General features: G+C 34.0%; 1 protein-coding gene across 13 annotated transcripts in view; it reads right to left on the bottom strand.

Moving 5' to 3' along the window:
* Nucleotides 1-547: 547 nt before the first annotated feature.
* Nucleotides 548-11,056, bottom strand: part of SLC16A7 (solute carrier family 16 member 7) — a 170,185-nt gene continuing 159,676 nt past the window's right edge. For all 13 annotated transcript variants that reach the window (XM_072843034.1, XM_072843026.1, XM_072843028.1 and 10 more), the window contains one exon: nt 548-8,276. In XM_072843034.1, the coding sequence (XP_072699135.1) occupies nt 8,005-8,276 (272 nt within the window). In that variant the 3' untranslated portion in view covers nt 548-8,004. The remainder of the gene's footprint in view (nt 8,277-11,056) is intronic.

The raw sequence follows: 11,056 nt of genomic DNA, 5'->3' as shown, positions 1-11,056 counted from the left end.
TAGCTAGGTGTGGCCATTGCCGAGCAATGTCTTTTATCTGTCTTCTTAGCAACATGTCATTATGTATAAATTTTATCCCAATAATCTTACTTTTAATATTTGCCCAAACATACCAATGAGATGAGAAAGAGATATTTGTTGGAGAATATAAGTAGTAAATATTTTCAAAAATTTCTCTGCAACAGGGAGTTATTCATTCTAGGAAATATTAATCAGTAGTTTAAAATATTTGGAGGGAAGTGCTTTTAAATAAGAGGCTTCAAATCAAATGTAAATTTTAGCAAATACATGGAAATATCCTACTGTCCATCTTCTACATAGGAATTTATATACCTGAATCATATCTAAGTAGTTTGAGATCTCATTTTTATCATTATTACAAAGAAGGGGCCTTATGTTTATTGATGCAATCACTGCAGCTACTGAAGCTTGCCCTATCACAAAGACAAAGCAAAGTATATATGGATGTCAGTTTGGCTGAATCTAACATGTCACTGACTACAAATGCACAAAGGTCCCTGTTCATGAAAGATTTTACTGTGACACATGAGTTTATCAAGACTTTTATTAAAGTATGTTCTTGGGGTAAATATCCTTGACGAATTAAGCAAATAGATACCAAGTACAGGTTGTTTTTATACATTTATAGAGCAAATTCCTAATAGCAACCATTCTCCCCTTTGTTAGGGATCTTTCCTTAGAAGTGATTTTTTTTTTTTCCTGAAATAGAATCAAAAGGAAAAATCTGGAGAAAAAAAAAAAAAGTCCATCTAGATAAAATGGGGACAGAGGAAGATGGTATCTCTAAGATAAATAGAAACTAGTTTTACAGTTGCCAGATACCTGTTGTAGGTTTTGAGTTAACTACATGAAGTGACCATTTAATACAGCAAGAATTTTCTCGATAGATGTTATCCTAATAATTTCATTAACTCATCCTCAGATTCTTGGATCATGAAATATTGTTGGAGTGTTCCCCTCAAAGTTATAATTTCTTGCATACAACTTAATAATTTAACAAACTTGCATTGTGTGTTCTGTGCTCTGGAATTAAATTTTTAGGGAACAAGCAAATGATGCTTCCAAAATAAAATATGAACATAAAGAAAGGAAGAATTAATGGAATATTGACACACAGACTCTATAAACACATTATTGGTATTTTTAATGACTTAGATATTGCTATAACAACATATATTGTGCAAAATGATTCATCCCACCAGTTATTATGTCCAGTTTACTAAGAATTATCTACTGTGGGAATCATTAAAACTCTTCAAACTAAATTTACGAACATGATTTTGCAAAGTATGACACAGGAGAAATAGATTTCATTCTGGAAATAAAGGATTTATCAAGCAAGGATAGTATAAGTGTTTCCAGGTAAATATGCATTCAATCTACAAAGTTTACCAAATAGGATGGCTTAAGCAGCACAATGGGGAAAAAAAAGCAGGTCAAATAGGATGGCTTAAGCAGCACAATGGGGAAAAAAAGCAGGTCAGGAGTCCAAAAGACACGGTTCAACTTTCTATCCTGCATTTACTCAAAAGATAGATATATATTTAGGCAAAGCCCTTAACCTGTTATAGTCTTATTCTGTAAAAAGGTGCATATCTAACAAACCTAATTTTGAGGGTTGAGAAGATGGTATGAATTAAATATATTTTGATACATAAATATATCAAAAAATAGAATACAAATCAAAATATAATTATATCTAATGCTTAGAAAATAAACATTTATTTAAAGATTTATTTGAGAGAGAGAGAGAGCAGAAGGAGGAGCAGAGGAAGAGGGAGAGAGAATCTCAAGTATTGACTCCGTGCTGAGCATGGAGCCCAACTCGGGGCTCGATCTCACAACCCTGAGATCATGACCTAAGTCAAAACCAAGAATCAGTTGAACCAACTGAGCCACCCAGCCATCCCCAAAATGAACAAGTGTTCATTGTCCCTTCTTGCTAAATCCAGAAATCTTCATACTTCAGTTACAAATAGAAAGCATGTGGTAAAAAAATAAAGTCCTTTAAATAGTATATCCAAAATTTGTAGTTGACTCTCATAAACAAGCTATATAAACTAGGTCCAACTTCAAAATTGTTTTTAGATGCATATGAAAATAAAATAACAACAAACCCAGAATAAAAAGCTTAGAAGAATATGTTTCAAAATTCACCCTGAAGTTCATATAAGAATTCTGTTCTTTTTGCTCATCTGAGCAGAACTTTTTACCAACTCATACCTTGATAGAATATTGAATATGAGTGTTTTTATACAGAGCTTCTTTAGATTATTTTGCCATATTTGAATTTTAAACAAGCAAACAAAAAAACTTGTTTTGGTATGCAAAGAAAAAATGTTTGCTGAAATGGCAATGAATTAATCACCTAGTGAAATACTCCTGAATGTTACACAATTAACAAGCACATATGGAGACTGAAAAACATGGTGTTCATGGACACAAGGGAAGCATAACTAAACCCGCCAAAGAAACAAGAATTCCGTATTAAAAATGCCCAGAATTAGATGGAAAATGCTAAAGAAGCTGACCTAGACATTGTGAAAAACAATGGGAGGAAAATAATTTTTTAAAATAATCATGAGAAAAAAAGGAACTGAGAAGGTAAGGTAGCTCAGGATTGGGGTGGGAGAAATAATTCAGTCTAAAAAAATTTCCATACGCTCTACTAGAAACACCAAAAATTCTGTTTGCAATATCACTTTTCCTTTTAATGCAGGGACCTAAAATTATGATTCTCAATGCTAGAACAATGGTTTCATGAACTGCATGTAAGCGAAATAAAGTGAAGGAAAGGCAGTGTGGGAGAATAATACAAGCCAGATCGTAGGATCTTGTAGGAGTTAGAAATTAAATAGTTTACAAACAATTGATAGTAAAATGAGAACTACAAAAAATGATGTGAGCTCAGCAAATTATTCATGTTTTAATTATCAACAAAGATAATTTATGATTTTAATTATACAAGCATTATAATTACTGATAATTGAGCCTCTCAGCTTTTCAGTGCATGGAGACCATGCGCATGGATGTGTAAAAATCAAAAGCTAAAAAACAAAGTGAGTTGAATAAAAGTTATAATTTCAATTTATATCTGAATCATTTTAATGCTTCTTGGTATTGTGAAGCGTTGCGGTAGGGAATCTACTTGGTATGATGTACCGGGGATGTCAGTGTCTCTCAATGAGAGAGTATATGGGCTATAGAATGGTGCTGTGCTGTGGGGTGAGCTTTGTTTCTCAAAGTTGTGAGGCACTGTAAGGAAATCAGAAACACCCAAGATAGTGCCAAAAACAGAAAGATTGATTTTTTCTAGATTCCTAAAAATCATATTCATTAATGTATTTATCATGCATAAGGAAGACTCATATCAACAAAACGTCTTCTAGATTACAGGCACCTTCCTTCTCCAGGATACCTCAAGCTAAGGCCACAGGAGTTCCCTTACTTGTGAAGATGAAAGGTCATGGCCAAAAGTATACTCTGTTTTCTCCAGCAATAGGCCCATTCCTACAAATCACAACTCTTCAAGCCCAGATGCAGCACGTGTGAGTTTTGGGAAAGATACAAGACTCTAGAATTACGTCATCTAAAATAATGCTAAAGAGAACACTATTCCATGGATGTCCAAGGTCTTAGAGTAAAAGGACAAAAGTAATGACACTTGTTCTGTCTATAGTACAGACAAGAAAATGGCAGTTCTAGGTGTTCAAGAAAACTTAAAAAATGAATTAGGATGTAGGGGCAGTTGTATTCAATTATGAAAACAAATATATACTGCATAGACTATATAAATGAACCAAGTCATTTATATCTTATAATCTTTTTAAATGTCTTTGGTAACAAATAAAAATCTTTAAAGTTTTTTTTTTCTTTGGTAGCTGTATGATCCTATAAATGGGAACCTCTGTAACTCTAAATACGTTTTCCACAAAGTACTTCTTGAGTCATAATAAGTAGCAAGCAATATGGGAATTACTTATCCATAAAGAAAATAACATTTTTCCTCTAAATCCAACCTCAGGGAAAATATATTATTCCTGAGTCATATATATATGTCATTATTTTTGTGCAAAAAGTCATATTAAAACAATTATGGCTATTATACAATCATTACCACTATTTGGGATAATTTACATTGGCCAGAAAAGCAGGCAACTTGAAATTATATATTCAGTTTATAGCAAACAGTCTCTAACGAGCACTAAATAAATCAGAATACAAATTGCAGTTAAACCTAATTGGTTTACTATATAGGGTTTAAATTTTTTGTTATCTATATTTTATCTACCTTTGCTTCTATAGATTCTATTGAAAGCAGCATGCTAGTGAACACCCTAGGGGCTCTTCCTGCTTTTAGATAAATCTGAATTTTAGTTCTGGTTCTGTCACATACTACTTTACAACCTTGGGTAATTAGCTGAACTTTGCATGTCTGATTTTTGTTTTGTTTCCTTTCATCTGTTATATCAGGCCAACAGCCTCTACTTACAATTTGAATATTAAAAGGTGGCCGAAATGCACAATATAAATATTAGTCCCCTCTCACTTCATACCCTTTCTCCCCCGTTAAATGGAGCCTAATGATCATGCTTTTTAATTTTATTAAAAGTGCAACACATACAAGAGGATTTTTAAAAAGGTACTTTGGGATGGAAAATAATTTTCAATACTGATTAAGGATATCTCTACATTTTACATTATCAACATAAAAACTTACATTTACATACATCTTGCGGGTTTTTTTTTTTCAGTTATCCTCAATTGTCTTGTGCAGCCAGAAGAAAAAGGAGTAAAAAAAAAAAAAAAAAAAGATTTTTATAGTGTACATTCAAATATCTCAAACTTATTTTACTTATTTTCTAGTGTCCATGGGTGGGGCATGAGGTAAGATAGTTGGAACCTGATACTAAAGAAGTGAAACTCATGTGAATTTACATTGAGAAAACATGTCTTCCAATGTCTTCCAATGTGAAGCACACTAGAGCCTGACCCAGTGCCTCTTAGACATGTGTTGATTGGAATCAAAAAAAGGATCAGGAAAGAGGGTAGGGACAGGTCAGGACAAGTCTATACCCAATATTCTATTCATAAATTAGTGAAGGCATATTTAAGGTTAAATTGTGAAAAACATGGACTACTAGTTACCATAAGTAGAAAAATACTTAAAGTCTCCAGGGATCATGAATTCTTTTAGTACCCAGGTTGATAACCTCCCTTCTTTGCAATTCCCCAGTGGGGAAATGGGAATAAAAGAAATTTTAATGGTGTACTATGATTTTGCTTCATGACCTCTTGAACATCTAAAACCTGTCATTCCCTAGGGGTAGAAATTAGTTCTACACCGATCACTGCAGACACAGAGGCCAACTATACTACTTTCTCTAGACTATATGAATGTTCTCGTTTCCAAAATTTCCTATGGGAATTAATATGTGCGCAAATTTGACACTTTGTGTGGTGCTGCTGCTAGGCATGGCTGTATACATATGATGTGCTTTGAAATGTGCAATTTTACTTCCCTTTCTTTTTTTTTAACAATTTAATATACAGTGTTAGAAACGAAAAGTTAATGAAGATGACCAAAGACCAACAAAACGTATATGAACTGGTTTTGACCTCACAAAAACCTCATCAATAAGTAAATAAATCTCCTTCCGTGGAGGAAGTTACTGGAATGCACCTGCCAGGTTGTCTCTACCAGCAAGTGACAAAAAGGACTGAAGCCTTGGGCCCAATACCCCACTATCATTACTTTGCTGTTTATTTCCCCCTGGGATCTGATATGTATATTAATTTAAATATGTGTCCTCAGAGAACTGAATACATATTTTGGAAATGTTTAAGATTGGAGAGCTACTACACAATTTATGATGTTGCGTTTCTTATGATGAGTCAGAGTTGAATACAAAAGCACTAATAATATGAGAGTAGCTCATTCAAGACTCAAGATTGGGCAAAACTAAATTAAAAACAGCCATACACTGCCACATTTAGCCTGATTTATTTACCTATGGTATTGGCACAAGTGGTTTTATTTAATATTTTTTTTAAAAAAACACAAATTCGTCTTCATCTGCGAAAGAAGTGAATGCTAAATGAAATATGGGATTTTATGTAGCTTCCTAAATAGGAGCTACGTGCTTAACCAGTGCATAGATTTTACAAATCAGATCCTTAATGTCAACTATCTCAAAAGCTTGGAGTCCAGGTACAATCTCATAGAAAATAAGATAGCACCTGCCTCCACTGCAATAAAAAAAAAATAAATAAATAAACAGCAGATTCCTTTTGACATCTTAAGAGTAACATCACTTCAATAATCAAGCATTAAAGGTTTTTCATTGATCATACTCTTAATTTAAACTCATATTTACTGATGTAAATACTTATAACTTTAGCCATAAGGCACAAATCCTTTCTTGTATAAAAGTACTGTATTACTCTAAATGGTATTTTTAGTCCTGAGTACACAGTAAATCTTATGCCTCTATATCCAAGGGTGATTCAGGTTCTCAGATGTTTTAGCATCATTATGAAAATGAGAAACTGCTAAAAGAAAGTGGCCGGCAATGTTGCGGGCTTCTTGCTATAGTGTGGTGAACTATGCCTACCCCTCACGAGTGTATGTTCCAAGTTACATGCAGCTTCCAGTTCTAGAAACCTTTTCTAACGGTCTCCCAGTTATGGTTCCAGGTAGCAGAAAGTCTCATCAGGAGGGGGTGGGATTTTGAAGTGTTGCCATTCCTGCAACATGAGGAATTTCAGTGGCTGAGCAAAAGGCCTGCTTGGATTTCTGTGTTTTGCTTTTGCATTTTAGGGAGGGAAGAGAAATGAGAGAATTTAGAGGGCTCAGTATAAGCACCTCTCACTCTTAATCAGCTTTACTCAGATGGATCATTCATAACAGTAACACTCTGATTGCTGCAACATGTTGGGAAAAATTAGAATTTGGCCTATTTGTCAGCCTGTCAACCAGGATTCTGGTAGATTCCATTTTGAAGTCTCGGTATGACAGTTGAGTCTGGATTGAGTTCTGATTAAAAGAAATCCCTGGTTATTACTTTCTGGATTAGTAACTAAAATCCTTTTAAAATCAATGAAGGCAGCTCATTGTGAGGAGTCACTTAGGCTTTTAATTTGATTTACATATTAAGTAAGAATTATTGGAGGGTTCTATTCTCTAGCACCAGGTACTAATGTTCATCCTCAAAGAAGTCATGTGCGTGAATTAATCAAATCTAACAGTATGAAGAAATAATGGTTTAAAATGGAGAGGGTTTTTTTTTTTCAAATTTATTTTATATATGCAAATACTTTTTTTACTCAGTTAGTTGCATTTTCAAATTAAGATCATCCTCATTTTCACCCATGTTCTTATCTTCAAAATTTATATTATAAAGTATTATGCTGATATAACACATGTCTTCATTCTCCATGTATTTATTTTTTAAGTTAAAAAAGTGATAATATTCTTTTTGAACTTATTTGTCTTTTGTTTGCTGGATACTTTGTGCACATGTGTACATATAAGTGAGTGTGGATGTGTGTGTGTGCAAGTAGAAGAAAATTCATTTTCTTTCAATTTCATTTAACACTAAAAATAAAATTTGGACAGGGTATTCTTATTGGATTAAACAGACTCCTTCTAACTACTTGAACCAGGGGTTTGGGATTCAGATCTCTATAACCAAGACTGGAAGTCACTGGAAGACTTTAAAATTATTTTAACCATGACAGCCCGAGTCATGAATGGAAATAAACCCATTGCATGGATTTTTTATAGGCATAATCTCAGAATTTAACTATCCAAACAAGGTTTAAAAAACAAACTTATAAAAATTTGCCATTGAGGAAAGTCTGATCTCCATCCTTAATTATGACTCCTCATTTCAAGTAAAAACTTTCCCGAAATTTTGAAAAAAAAAAAAAAAAATACTCCTAAGAAAGTCATAAACACTGAAATCAGAGATGTGATTCTTGTTAAATATTAGTTTCTCTTTCTGAGGGATTGTTCCCTGTTTCTGTACTTTTGATGTCAATGTCATGAGGTTTAGATTTGTTCAGGGGTTCAGACTCTTTGGATTCAGGTATATTCAATGATTTCATCCTTCCTTCTTCCTGCTTCTTTTCCTTTGCAAGCAATCTGTAGTTTATAGCGTTGCCAATGAGCAGCCACACACTTGATAGGAACACAATAGTTCCGCAGGCTATATACATGTATTTATACTGTCCAGTTTCATCCACCAATTTACCTAAGAGACAGAGAACATAATAAAACAACCAGAAAATGATAACATGTTCCAATAAATTCTTCTACAAAGTATGTACTTATTTCTTATTTAAGTTAATATTAAATGAGATTTTAACAAAAAATATTACAGATTATGAATTCTATATATGCATAGAAAAGGCAATTATGGACACACACAGCATTATATTACCAGCATATTAAGTTTACTAAAGACTATTCCCCTCAATAAAAATGTACAACCAAGACAAAGTAGGTATATATTCTTAAATACATGTATGTGTGAGACATGTTTTTTGTATCTATGTGTATCTAGATATATTTATCTATTAATATTTACCATTGAGACTGCTTCATCCTTTCCAAGCTTTTCAATAAAAATGAAAAAATTATATTTTTTATTTAAGAAAGACCCAAAGGCTTTTTTAAGGTTCTTGACATGCTTTTTCTATGTCCAGCACTAGGCATAGAAACATTTTTTTTTTTTAAGATTTTTAATTTATTTATTTGAGAGAGAGAGAGACAGTGGATGAACATGAACAGGGAGTGCGAGGGGAGAGAGGGGGAGAAGCAGGATCCCCACTGAGCAGGAAGCCCAACGCAGGGCTTCATCCTGGGCCCCTGGGATCATGACCTGAGCGACACAGAGGCTTAGCTGACGGAGCCACCCAGGGGCCCCTAGGCTAAACACTTTTAAATGGGGTAATATCTAATTTAATCCTTACAAGAGCCTGATGAAGTAATCTGAATGTGGCCACATAGCCAGTGAGTGGCAGAATGAGGAGTCTAACCAAGGTCCCTGAATCTCAGGTTCTTAACTACTCTGCAAAAGAGCTTCACCACACCTTTTGGTTAAGAGTCAGACCATAACTTTTTGGGCTAAAAGCAATTTAGTTTATCTGACTCTAAATTATTAAAGCCAGACTAATCAGGAAGAAAATATTTATTACATTTGATTATTGGGAACATTTAAAAACTAGCCTAATATCATATAACCTGAACGTTTAGTGACTTTTTTTTTTGAGTGAGAGTAGCGGGGGATAGGAGGACGCACAGAGGGAGAGGGAGACAGAGACTCTTAGGCAGGCTCTGTGCCCAATGTAGCTACACCTGACGTGGGGCTCTATCTCATAACCCTGAGATCATGACCTGAGCTGAAACCAAGAGTCGGGCACTCAATCAACTGAGCCATTCAGGCACCCTGGTTTATTGACTTGTAAAAATAATTCAGCTTTACTTAATTTTGCCTCTTGGTTATGCAGGTACCTAAATCTTAACAATGATAGTATATACAAATCTATATTATTTATTATATGTATATTCTAGGTGATTCTGATATAGGCCTGATTCTTTAATCAGAATCTCATTCATTCTGGATAGAATCTAGTTAGTGGCTCAGTATTAAATTTAGCTACTTATGAAATTGCCTATTTGAGCAAAGTCCTCTGTTTAATTAGTTAAATGGTGGAGTCGGCTTATTTAAGTGTGCCATATAGATAAACATAACAAAAATGTATAATTTAAATTTCCATTCTAGTGCTAGTCAAATATTTCTATTCATACAATGATTCTTATACTTCTAAATACATAAACATTAGGTCTACGTCCCTATCAGAGTTAGTATCACTTTGGGCTGCCATATCAACATACTTTCTAAATGTGTGGGGAGTATTTTAGCATCATCAAGAAACCAGATATGATTTCCAGAACTAAAGCTTCAGCTCTTGTGAGTACAGCACAGAAAGTCTGAGCTGAAAAAAAACAAAACTAAAAATCATACTCTATCTCCTACTGCTCTACTAACAAGAGTGGCGGCAGCAGCAGCAACTGTGTGAATAGTAACTACAATGATACTCATTCATTCAGTAGTATTTGATGAATGCCTAACGTGTGACAGGCACCATTCTAACAGTGATCAAAGGCAACAGAGAGGAAGCCAGTCCAAAAGTCAAGAAGGATCAAGGGTCGCAGAAATAGGATGAAAAAAAATGGATTTATTACAGCTATGGGTTGAGAACTTCAACAAGGAGCCCAAAATCAATTCTTGCCATTGTCATTACTGGTGCAATGGTTTGGTAATACTAAGACAAGAAGCACTCAAGATCACTGAAACTGATATAAATGTTATTAATATAGGTTCTCAGTGCAGGTAGGAATAGTCAAATCAGATTCCTTCATTCACATCCTTAGAGTCCACCCACTATCTGTTAACCTGACTTAATTTTTTTAATCCCACCATGGCTGGTGAGATACAATTTTCTCTGCTGATACTAAAACCTTTGCTGCTAATGAATAGGCTTCTAAAACCCATTTGATAAAATTAATTCTGTAGGAAAAGGTAGCTCAACTGTGCCTGTCTTATGTAACAAAATCAATTGGCTGATAACAGACTGACTGGCTTTCATTCTTTTTAAAAAATTGTTTTGATGCCTTAGTATATTCAATATTAACAGATATACCACCCAAAACTTCTGTCCTGGATACAAGAGGCCAGCCCTGGTAGATAGAAAAATTCAACAACTATACCACTCATTCCTGACCAAGTGAAAAAAGCATGGCAAGAAGTCAATGATACTCTAAGATCGAAAATTAAATACAAACTTTCCCAATTCAAAATGATTTGTTGTTGTTTGGGACTATTGAATTACTATACTGTACACCTGAAATTAATGCAACACTGTTCACTATAATGCAATTTAAAAAAAAAATGACACCTTGATATGTAGGTAACAGTTTAATGACTGGAAAAATCTACATTTAACTTGGCAGTTACTGTGACCACTA

Source organism: Canis lupus, chromosome 11 (genome assembly GCF_048164855.1).
Source record: "Canis lupus baileyi chromosome 11, mCanLup2.hap1, whole genome shotgun sequence".
Taxonomy (NCBI): Eukaryota; Metazoa; Chordata; class Mammalia; order Carnivora; family Canidae; genus Canis; species Canis lupus.
Note: the sequence above shows the minus strand (reverse complement) of the source record. Positions and strands in the feature narration are given on the sequence as shown.